At 39.3% G+C, this 12,870-nt stretch overlaps 1 protein-coding gene across 4 annotated transcripts in view; it reads right to left on the bottom strand.

Moving 5' to 3' along the window:
- The window catches only part of LOC122403428, a 32,194-nt gene that overhangs the window by 6,705 nt on the left and 12,619 nt on the right, over positions 1 to 12,870 (bottom strand). For 2 of the 4 annotated variants that reach the window (XR_006259618.1, XM_043406948.1), the window contains exon 2: positions 8,633 to 8,713. The exons of the other annotated variants lie outside the window; for them this stretch is intronic. Coding sequence is in view for 1 of the 2 variants with exons in the window: in XM_043406948.1 (XP_043262883.1) it covers positions 8,633 to 8,713 (81 nt within the window). In the remaining variant the exon portion in view is untranslated. The remainder of the gene's footprint in view (positions 1 to 8,632; positions 8,714 to 12,870) is intronic. 4 annotated transcript variants of the gene reach the window in all.

The raw sequence follows: 12,870 nt of genomic DNA, 5'->3' as shown, positions 1-12,870 counted from the left end.
GTATTAAATATCCGGTATCTCTTTTCTTCTCGACGCGTGCGTTCATCTGATATTTCGAGCAATGTATCGGTGACCGCGACAACCTTCGACACTATCGACTAGATTGAATTTCAGCTATTCGCGGCAAAGTGAGTTACGATCGCGAAGGTCAATCTTCCCGGCGAAGAAATATGGAAAGCGAATGAAGCACGAACGGAAGAAACGAGTTTCCGAGATGCGCTTACGCAATGACGCCTTTTGTCATGAGCCACTTTGAGACCATGTGTGTTGTTCAAGAAACACGTTTACGTTGTTGAGGTCGGTTCTCAGGCTCGACAGGAACGCGACCAGATTGTTGCATCTTCCTCTCGGGTTTATTAAGAAAACCGTTAACCACTTCGCGCGCTTTAACACGTTGCATTCCCAGAATGATTTTTTGCTTAAAATTTTAGACTTTTATTTATGGGCGGTACGTAAAAGATACACAGGTGTTCGGCCACCGCTGGGAAAAATTTTAATGAGAGATTCTAGAGCCAAAATAGGACGAAAATTAAGAATATTAATTTCTTGACTGAAGCTTCATTAAAAAGTTATTAAAAAATTAAATTAAAAAATTTCAAATCATTCTGAAAAAATTACTTTCGATTGCGGGGGTCAATTACAATCATTTTTGGTCATTAGACATACCCTCGAAATCCTACGCACTTTCGAGAAAAAAATTCAGTACGGGCGAAACTTCAAACGTTAATAACTTTTTAACGAAATCTCCATCAACAAATTAGTATTCTTGATTTTCGTCTTATTTTGACTTCTAGAATGTCCCATTAAAATTTTTCCCATGGGTGGCCGAACACTCCGTATGTCGTTTATTCTAGATACGTCCCTATGGCTTTTTTTCGTTGTTTATCGTCCGAATACAATTGTGTCCTGCTCTGTTCTGCCGCTAAGCGAAATATCAGAAGTTGCAAATGCTCCTCCTCGCGAGTCGATTTTTCTTTTACTCTAGAAACGAAGTGGAACGATTCGTCGTGGATTAAAGCGTTTATTCCCACGAGTGATGCTCAAAATCTGATTCGCGCCAGCGTTCGAACGTTTGTTTCGCGTCTGTACCGTGAAAGATAAAGCACGTGGAACGCGATCAATGGCAGAAGAGCGTTTTTGGTCTGAAAACGAAGTGGAACGATCAGGGCCGTGACAAGGCAGGAGCAGAAGGGGCGCTTGTCCCTGGGCGTCACGTTATGAAAATTTCTTACTTAAAGAGGTATTTTATTGTAAACCAGTAAAAAAACAAGGGACGTAAGATCAGACAAATTTTGAGAACAGATGATAATTTGTATAAAATTCGTATGGAAAGAAGGCTAGCCTGTGCACTATGTAATGATTTGTATCATCTCTTAATTTTGTTCATTAAATCTGAGACGAAAGGATGTACTTTTAGCGGCCGACGACGTGATTTTCAAATTCGCAGCATTCGATTTTCTTTCAAGGCAGGAATGGCTTCGGTTAATAGGCAAGGAAACGATTTATTTTTCCAACAAATTGAAGACCAGTGAAACTGGAGAACGGTATTCGACGTTGCTGCCCCGGGACGTCAAACATTCGTAAGTCGGCCCTGGGCACGATGTGCAAGGTAGGAAGTTCGACGGACACTTCGTGGAGAAGGATGTTACACTCGCGAGTTACGTTATTTCGCGATTCTCGTCGTCAGCGTCGCTAATGTAATTCTCATTGCGTGTTCGATGTTTACTCCATTATCTGCATGATTTATCGAGATAACGTGTACTTTTTATGTAACTCGTGGCTGTTCGAGATCGATAAGCGAAATTCTTTCGAGCCGACAAGCACAAAACAAGGAATTCCGGAATCAGGGACTGTAACTGTTACGATAAAAAAATAAAACAAAATTGAAGTACAGTGAAAACTCGATAAATGTCCTCAAGAGCTGTTCCATAAATGATACATTTTTATCCCCACCACTAGGGGGATCCCCCTTGAACCAGTGAGGCGAAGTGTAACCGGAGACGTAGCGGCTTTCTTTAAAAATCTTTATTGCCTTCGTCATCTTAGTTTAAATGTCCCTGTCAGTGCGACCACACTACTGTACAAGAAGAATGTTTTTTATTTTTTACTTTTTTTTAATAAAAATTTTACTATCATGTGGGGAAGATTTTTCTAATTAAAATGAGACTAAACACGATATAAATCGGCCAATATTTGTTACCATAATATTGAATTAAATATTGTGTACTCGTATCTTCGCAAGGTCAGTGGATAGGTACATTTATCGAACAGTGGTAGCTAACGAAACCCCCTATTTCATAAGTGTTGCAGTTTTTGATCACTTACGAAACGGTGGAACCGTTCCGTTTGAAAATAGCTACCTCCCGTTCGATAAATGTAGCCAGCACCTCGATGCGTCGTTCTTTGATATTTCCGAACATAGAAAAGGACAGCACAAGAAGGATAAATAAAGAGAGAAAGACTCGCAAGTACAATATTTAATTCAATATTATGCTACCAAATATTGACCGATTTATATCGTGTTTAGCCTCATTTTAATCAGAGAAATCTCCCCAACATGATAGTGAAATTTTTATTAACAAAAAGTAAAAAATAAAAAACTTTCTTTTGTGCAGTAGTGTGGTCACACTGACGCGGATATTTAAACTGGGGCGATAAATCCGAGTTTCAGTCAATCTTTCTTCTTTAGCTACTGACTCTTTCTACGTTCGAAGCGTCGGCAAACTACAATCAAATTCGAAAGACGATTCTCCTATTCCGTAAGTGTTGCTGACCGGACCCGGAGAAGCGACATTTATCGAGTTTTCACTGTACAACTATTATATTTGTTGCTTATTTTCCTATCGCATTTTTGGCATAACTGTTACTTTTGGCCTGCGTCCAGAATGGAATTAAGCAGGGAAAAATTTTTGTGAAACGACTTCTCCCAACGGGCATTCCCTCGCGAGGTTTGCGCAACGTTGAGTGGACAATCCTAGTCTACGCGCGACATTGACGTCACGTTCTCATGAATAGGATCAGATTAGCCTATTCGCGACTCGTGATTATAAGTATATAATGAATGGACGAGAAAGTTGTAAGAATCTATGCACAAGCAATTGCAATTGCTTAGTCGCAATAACGATTATAATTATAATTAACTAACAACTACATTTGACAATTACATTGCTGCCTATAAGGAATTCTAATTACAGATAGCATCGTTAGAAAAAATTCGTAAATATATTTTCCATTCTCCCGCACCGTTAATGTTATGTAACCCTCGATTCGGTACTAAAATTCTATCTATGAACGAGGAACTACTGTATTATGACGTATCGGCGAGTAAAACGATGCAAATCAGTCGAAGCATTCACCGAGCGGAAAGGGAGCGGCTACGCGGCGGTATTTGTTCCGGCATCTTTGTTAAAGATGCATTTTCACATGGCATTAAGTCATGACTGTTCACTATTACGACACGTGGTGTCCAGACTGTGATCGACGCGAAAACTAAAAATCGACACTGTCGCAACATTAAATTGCGCGAGAACGTCCAAGGCAGAATTGTGGCAACGAATGTCATGACTTTTGATGTCACGTGAAAACGCACCTTGAGAGGCTGGACTCTAGAAGCGGGAAAATTGCGACATCGTTCGCGCACCCTGACGTTGCGGCGCATCCAGGTGCAACTGGTTACAGTCAAGAGAGCATGACCGGTCTGCGAGTAACTGTACCAGATTTTTTTGTGCGTCCCTACTCTTCTTGCTTCGTTAGGGGACCAAGGCGAATCTTTTCTTCCTCCAGTGACGTGCTCAGATTTCGACGTTGATGATTCTCGATGCGCACAATTATTACTACTATGATATCCGTAAAGATTTTTCATTTTTTTTTGTTGATATTCCCTTGTGTAACGCCTATAAAAATAAATTAATATGGCGATATTATCTTTTTACACCTCCAGCGATCAACGACTCAAAAACGGTCTTGAGCTGTGTCAGCACAGCTACGTGGCAAAGCCATTCCTTTCTCACTCCATCAATAGTGAAACGCAAAATCTCTTTTGTAAACGGTGCTGATTTTTCTCATAATAAAAATCTTTTTATGCAATAAAAAATTAAGATCACCTTAATTTTGTTAGTAAAAGTGTATTTTTTTTTTTTTTTTTCATAAATCGATGTATCTTTGTATCCTCTTAACAAAAGTATTAGAGGCCTTAAGTCGAAAATTGAATAGTTTAGGAATTATTAGTTTTGTTCCGAACTCCCATATACAGGGTGTTCGACCACCCCTGGGGAAAATTTTAATGGGAGATTTTAGAGGTCAAAATAAGACGAAAATCAAGAATACCAATTTGTTGATGGAGGCTTTGTTAAAAAGTTATTAACGTTTATAGTTCCGCCCGTACTGAATTTTTTTTTGAAAATGCGTAGGATTTCGGGGGTATGTGTAATGACCAAAAATGATTATAATCAACTCCTGCAACGGAAAATAATTTTTGTAGAACGATTTGAAAAATTTTTTTTCACCGAAAAATTTCAGCACATATTCGAGTCAGGTCAGAAATTAATTTGTTTTTAAATTTAAGCAAGTGCAATTTCTTGTCAGTTAGATGCTGATTAATTTCAATAGGAAACATTTTTTTGTCAGATCATGAAAAGGGGCTGGAAAATCGTTGAGGCTAGTTCATATCCTTCACCCTGTATAACAATAGATGAATCGCGTCTTCAATCAGATACGATTACTGTCTCTAACTGAGATGTAGGCATAATATAATATATAATTGATTTAAAAAATTCAAATAAACGTTAATTTCTTATTCTTTAACCCTATATTCTATGTACTCCAGTGATTAATTAGATTTTGTCAAGGATTCTCGATAAACTGACAAAAAAATTTTTCAATAAAAGTTACTTAGTAATCATGTGACAACAAATGGTAAACGAAAAAATTGGCAAAAAATTGGCGGCTTTGGACTCGAGCGTTCTATCGGCGAGGTTATGTTGCGTAATGGAGATTAATGTCGAATCGAGCCTGTTCATCGTTGCAGATAGTATAATAAAGTCGATACCGAAGTATTTATGTGAAACTCGGATTGTGAAACGCCCACAGTATGGCCCCCGTGTTGTTCTAAAAATTCTGTTCTCCACGTTTCTCGTGGTGAGTCACTCCGAGACTGTAATTGAGCAACCGGCCATCGATTACTCACTTAAATATCCCATTTTCTGGCTGACCAGATAACCTCGACCCGTACATTCAAGAGCAGATGACGACACGGGTAGCGAGGTACCGGACAAGCGTTTGCTATTTAAAGTAGCGTCTTTCAAAGCAGGAGGCACAGGTAGAGATAGGATCGATACCGATAAATAATACTGTTAATAATTATCAAGTAACTTTGCTTTGTTTCTTGGCTATTTACTACGCGTATTATCAAGTTTCAACGTTATCACGAATTGACACGATAGAATCACTATTGACAAGGCAGTAGATTCTGATTGTCCAACGTCACATTCCCGATCGTGATTCACGAACAATATGGCGATCGATGGTGGAAGGGGGGGGGGGGGCATGGTGGTCAGTCGTTTTTCGAGAGCCAATATTTTTCACAACGGATCGAAGTTGGGTCCGAGTTAAGCCAGTTTTTCTATTGTCGTTTGAAAAGCCGCTGGTGGTACTTGGCACGCGTTAGTCCGAGCTCTAAATCAATCTTCTCAACGTACTCTCGTCGAGCATTGCGTTTCGAGCGGCACTCGGTCCACGTCGACGGCCGATAATTCCCGCGTGTTCACGTGACTAATGGACCATTGTCCTGGCACAGACAACAGAGAGAGGGTACAGGGACAAAATACACAGACGGACGGTGGTTTTCAGAGAAACATCGTTTTATAGGATTTGGATGAAATTCTGGTGGAAGTTAATATTCCATTTACCTCTTTTTTTTACCATTCTTTTACAACCAACCAAATAATAATGTTGATGCATAACTTTCCTGGTATCGGTTCCGGAACGCCTTAAATTTTTTCACTTTCAACAGCTTGTGGCGCTGCTTTGCCGCGGGCAGGAACTCGTGAGAATCGTAGGAGGTCAGAAAAGGAAAGGAGGGGGCACGTTTCGTCCGGGCCTGCTAGTGGACTGCCTAAGAAATACATACCTCCGAAATCCTATCTACTTTCGAAAAAAAAATTCCTTACCGAAAATCTAATTAGGTGCCTAACTTTTTCGACGGAAAAAAAAAATTTCAAATCGTTCTGAAAAAATTATTTTCGGTTGCGGGGGTCAATTACAATCATTTTTGGTGAATAGACATATCCCCGAAGTTTTGCGCATTTTCGAGAAAAAAAGGACAGTACGGGCGGAACTTTAAACGTTAATAACTTTTTAACAAAGCATCAACAAATTGGTATTCTTGATTTTCGTCTTATTTTGGCCTCTAGAATCTCCCATTAAAATTTTTCCCAGGAGTGGCCGAACATCCTGTATACATGTATGTATAGCAACCGAGAGGTCGATCGAGCGCTTGTGAAAGCGCGACAAGTTACATTTCCAACGAAGAATATATTTGATTTGATTTTTTTTTTAATGTAATATCAACGATGTCGATGTATATGATAAAAGTCATTAGTGCTACCACTAAACAGTGAGCATGGTCATACACGAGATATAAAGAGTTGATTGTAAACAGTAAGTGGAATTAACTGCGCCAGCTCAGTTTCTGACGAGAATTAGTCAAACACAATATTATCCGCGACTCCGTAGCAAAGTCAGATGCAAGGTTCCCAATCTCTTTCACGTTTCGTTCCAGACTGTCAGTCAAACTTGTCGATAAGGCTTTGTCTATCCCAACGTTGCACAACCTCTGTCACTGTCAAATAAAATAAAATTTTTCTCTATCTTATCTAATAAAATAAAAATTAAAAGAAATCTTAATGTATTTTTTACGTATTTTCAGCAATTAATAACCCACACCTAACCTCAAATACAATTTCGTCGTTCTTGATCTCTGTCTTATTGCGGCGCATTGAATCGATCCTTAAAAGTTTCTTACGACAGTAGCCAAACACTCCGTATAAGGTGCCAAATTTCTTTACAACAGACTCTCATTTATTTTTATATGCATTATCCTATGCTGCCAAATATCGATTGAAATATAAAGTGCTATCCTTAATATTTCATTAAATGCACTCGCATAACCTGTTTTATCTAGGGTGCATATAGTCATAGGTGTTATTGTGAAAGTAGCCCCATTACAGAAATAGCGCAATATTGTGTATTTCATAAATATTCCGAATTTTAAAGTTTTAAGTTAATAAATTTATAATTCGAATAAAATGTCGCCCGTTTCTGACTATCAGGCAGCTTGCATTGCTTCAGTTTCCGAGACTAATGGCCATGAACTGATTAGTGGGTCTCTCTCTCTCTTTCTGCCGTTTGTTAATAGGCAATCCGGTCTGCTCCGAGCAAAGGTTAATTTTAGCGATTGACACTACGGGCTCTAATTGCTCGTTAATCACGTTTCCCAATCGACGGGTTACCCTCCGCTCGACCCTGCTTCGACTACCGTAAGGCTAGGCGTACGTGGAGCGCAGGTTGACGCAGCGGAAAGTCAAACACAATGTGATTTAACCAACGATTAACGCTTACAATTACAAAATGTTATTACCAATTATAATTACAGATTACTTTCTGTGATCCTTGATCGCCACCGAGCACGATTACGCTTACAAAATATAATTGTAATCACATTTATAATCATTTAATGTTCAGGAATTCGTAACAGAGATTGAAAATAGAATATTTATTACAATTCTTAACACGTTCGCGGACAGTACAAATTTTAATGAGCTACAAAAATGAACAGATGATTTAAACAAATGAAAACTGCATAGAATTGAATGCACGATAACGTGGCTTATAAATTTGAATGTCATAGCATTCATATCACTTTGCATCGCAATGAAAACGTGTTAAGAGATTCCTGTACATTTCTTGTAAACTAATAAACTTTATGTATTGGCATAGTTGAGAGACGAGGAGGAACTTTTCGTATGGGCCAAACAAGCTAACGGCCTTAGAGATTTAAGTAGAATCTTAAATAATAACAGACCGACTCCGATACCTAACCTTGATTACGGTGAATAAACGCCTAAGCGCGGCTGGTTCAATTGGCCGTCTAGTTGTCAATAAATCACTGCTTGCGTCAGGAAATAGTACAATGGGGTTGAATCGGGCAAAACGTGACAAGAATTGAACATCTGCGTACCGAAGCAGAGTTCTTGGAACCGATCGACCCAAATTCCAAGTATTTAGGGTCTCACCTTCGCGTTCCAAGCACAAGACACGACCCGTTCCGTCTCAAATTTCAAACGTTCCGTTCCGAAACCAGAAACACGGTAAACAGAGTAGAAAAGAGAAGCGGCCGAGCGAAACGTTTCGCTCGCTCTCGAGAGATCGATTCGCACGATTCCTTCCAACGATCGCGTCACCGAGCATTGTTGTGCTGCGTCTGTTTCTCCGTCGACATCGCTACACGGATGTTTTATCGCCTCTTCCGCGTTTCTGCTTCCGGAGAAAGACGAGTTCCGCTCGCAACAAGTGATCGTTAACGCATTCGCGGCCATCTGGGTCGAGATGAGCTCTTGTTAAGAAGTCCATGAACCTGATCTAGGTCGTCAGAATTTTGACTTCGTCCACGACTGCTTCGGTGGATTCTGCTACGGTGACGGAACCGATACGACACCTACTGACCATTTTACGTCATTAGATTCGAACGGTGGCTGGCATGGTTATGTTTTTTTAAACTACTCACAACAAACGAACCTTAATATTTGCAAGATTTTGAATAACATTAAGAATGCCATAAAATATCAAGTGCATTATTGAACTTACAAGCATTATTTATGTTCTAGAAAATTTGGCATGGAAGTCAACGTATTAAATTTTGTCGGGCCGTAAAGGGTTAGAAAACTGTCCGATTCCCTATGAAACGATCCATTCTAATTTCTGTACAGTATTTAGGCTCGGCAACGCTGCGTTTTCCTGTCATCGCGCCGATAGAAAGAACGCAATCTGTATTCACGCGCAACTGAATGTTAGAGAAAAGCGACAACTGTGGATTGTTTGAATTACCGGATTACATAATGTCGCTATACAAGCTGCTCTGCTACCTCGTCGAGCATGCTGAACGGGTTTCGGACGTTCAACGTTCATTTGTCGGTTAATGTGAAATTAAATAGCTAAGGTCACCGAGCAAGAAGCTGTTGAATAACATGAACCTTAAGTAACACGAACGAAACGAATGACTGTACATTTTGTGTTTGTTTTTTACATAATTTAAGTAGTGGGGAAGTATAAGCATATCGACTGTTTAAAATTGATTACTTCGTCATTTATCTTCTAATGAATTAAACAACTAACGTATGTTCAGACATAAAGGGCGTGTTCATTTTCCAATTTGTCCAACATTTTTCCTGACTGTTCAGCTCCCCTTCCCACCGATAAGATAGCGTGACGAAATAACAGTCTAGAGATTCTAAGGAATCCGGCAATGAAAATCATTTAAATCGGACCACTGGTTTTTGAGATTAACAAAATCTCCCGTTATATCGATTTTTCAATGTCGAATGAAATTCTTAATTAAATAAATATATTAATAAGGGCAACCATATTATTTTTGCACCTGGACGGCCAACAATAGAGGAACGAACCTGAGTGCGAACATCCTCCCGTGACGAGCAACCGACGAACGATAAGCATCTCGTTCTAACCGGAGGAGAATCGTGAGAATGTCGGTCACGGAAGCGAGAAAACTGGGTGAACTGTGTGTGTTCACGCTGGGAGACGAAATTTCGAGGCAACGATGTTTATCGTCCCGCGGCGATTAGGGGAGAAAACTGGCACAGAGTTCCGCGATATCTAATCTGCTAATTGTACGTAACGCCGTGTTTAAAACAGTTCGTTGGCGCAATCTCCCTACAGGATATACCATTCGAATCATGGGTGGAAACTTTTAAGCCTTTTTCAGAATGTTTTTCCAAAAGACCGCAATACTTTTTCGTATGAATGGATTTGTCACTCAAACTCCAAGATGACGACGCCGCGGCGTTGATCGAGCGTGCTGCCCCCATAAAATTCTCCTCACTTTCGCGCCGATTCTTTCGTCTCTATAGTTACCATCGCTAACAAAAATTGTTTTGGTTCACTAACCAGCCGTTTTCTTTCCTGGATTCGACCGGTGTTCACTCATGCTTCATACTTTCACTTGGGAAACGATTGCGTTTTTACTTCTTCCTTTTTCCTTCGAATTCGAACGTTGAAACGAAAATAAGCAAAATTCATATCCAGATAACCATTTCGAATGACGGGAAAAGAATGAACTGTTTAACACGTTCACTGCTAGATCAAAACCGTACAATATTTGTGCGAAAGTAAACTTTTGATTTTAGATCATTGTAAGCTGGATAACCTAAAATTTTTTTCAGTACTTATTTTTGTAACTTTGTGATAATTCACAAATTCTATCCAATTTCCCTCAACGTTTTAATGTAAATCTTGTCATCCATATATGGGTGACGTGACAATCAAAGCGTTAACCGTAACTCGTTTAATAAAAATGAAAATTTCAATCATAAAATTAAATATTTATAGTGTTATACGTTGGTTTCTTTGGTTGTTCGTTATTCAAATAAGCCCAATAGTACGTTGATCCATACGTATTCGTGAGTTCTGCAACGAAACAAGGACAAAGAATCATTTGTTATTAAATCTTTTCAGTATTTAAAATTTTTATCTATTCAATGTAAAACACTTCATTTTACAGACCACCTAGTACATGAGAATTAGAGATCTTAACCAAATGCAATTTAACGTTTTCCCACTCTACCTTTCTACTTCCGGTTGGTGCAATCTACCAGTGCTGAAACACGCGTTACACCATGTCTTCGTACTTTTATTTTGAATTAAATTATGGATTGAACAAAAGTAGCGAGAATTATAGGGAAATCGCAAACACACAGATTTTGAATTTTAATCTTTCTTCAACGTGTCACGAATAAGTTAATTATCTTTTACGTGTTATTAAAAAATTTTCTCGATAGAAGAATTTTTTGCTCGTCTCTGCCTTCAACGTGAATTCCTACACAGCACAGTAGACGAGTCCTCGATCGCGTGTCGAGGGAATTCTATCATCCCAAAACTTTACAGAACCGTCGCGGATCTCCGCGTCGAAATAGAAATTGCAACGAGACCCGGGAACCGATGTTCAGCCGTGAATGAGTTTCGACGTCCTCGGAATCCAACGACTGGAACATCGATCGTGCTAGTTTGAAAGTCTTCTTGCATGCGCGTAACTCGATAAATCGTGATTCCGAATTGGAGCAACGTTCCCAAATTAATCCAATTACACACCCTCCGGTGTCTATAACGAGATTTCTGCGTCCTACGGTAGATACGACGATACGAGCCCGATCGTCCGAAAGAGATTAAGATTTGCCTCGAGTATCTCGGCCCGCTGCGAGATCCGGCGCTGTTACACATACCGCGGAAGGAGTTTCGAAAGATCCTCTCGAGAAATCTTCTACTCTTTGTTTAGTATTCAATGTGTTACTTGAGATAGATCACAGAATAAACGAAACAATGAAAAAAGTTCAACCCACAACGAAATGTTACTATAAAAATATACAGGGTGTTTGGCCACCCCTGGGAAAAATTTTAATGGGAGATTCTAAAGACCAAAATAAGACGAAAATCAAGAATACCAATTTTTTGATCGAGGCTTCGTTAAAATGTTATTAACGTTTAAAGTTCCGTCTGTAGAACGGCTGCGTTCATGCGATAGTAGTTCTCACTCAGCATGAGAACCACTAGCAGCTGTTCGCAGATAACCGTTCTACAGGCGGAACTTTAAACGTTATTAACTTTTAAACAAAGCCTCGATCAATAAATTGGTATTCTTGATTTTCGTCTTATTTTGGCCTCTAAAATCTCCCATTAAAATTTTTTCCACAAGTGGCCGATCTTGTCAAGTTTCATACTTATTTTTTTCATAACTAACTGACCATCTACGGCTACAACTCGTGTTATTGTTTTTGTACATACGAATCTACAAGCCTGCAGAATATTATTAAAATATTCGACGAGGTTCAGGTCTGACATTCTCCTTACAAGAGCAAGTGCAATACAATTAATGGTGTTGGGAAAATATCGGTGACAACCTGCGAGACACTATTGTATCTATATCCATTCGGGAACCAGCCACCTGTCAATACGGTTCTGTGACAGATACGTAGTTTTGTTCACCCGTACGCATCCTCAAGTTGAACGAACAATAAATAGGTTGTCGTGATTTGTGTCTACCAAGTTGTCATAAAGTTATCCCCCACCACTTCCGGAAGCTGCTCGCGCGGAACAAGCCTCGGCGTTATCCGCTATCTAATGAACAAAACCAGAAGAATAAACTTTTTATGCTTTTGCTTTATCAATATCAAACAGATTGTTTTAATCTGATAAACAAGGTCCTCGCAACGAAAATGACCAAACTTATCATCTTTACGCCTTTGGCCACATATGTGGACGTTTAGTTTTTTTTTTTATAATTATAGTTACTGTCAACAATAAATAGATAAAAAAAAAAACCGTCCGTGAAGAGGATAATTATATTCGAATAATTTTTAATTATCAAGTCCAAATCAGTTTAAGAGAATTTTTCGTGTAATCGTTCGTCTATACTCTATCACCCACGAGCCTCTGATGCCATTATTCCGTTCTACGTCTGCGACAGCCTGATTGACATTACCGTAACTCGTATTGCGCGTGAAAAGTTTCACGGTGACGATGGTCGACGACGTAGAATAATTGCGTTTCACATCGGAATGCCGAAAACGCGAAACTGCCACTCGG

Source organism: Colletes gigas, unplaced genomic scaffold, assembly GCF_013123115.1.
Source record: "Colletes gigas isolate AHSC1104 unplaced genomic scaffold, ASM1312311v1 Colletes_gigas_Sc00052, whole genome shotgun sequence".
NCBI classification, from domain to species: Eukaryota; Metazoa; Arthropoda; class Insecta; order Hymenoptera; family Colletidae; genus Colletes; species Colletes gigas.
This window is presented reverse-complemented; position numbering and strand designations above follow the sequence as displayed.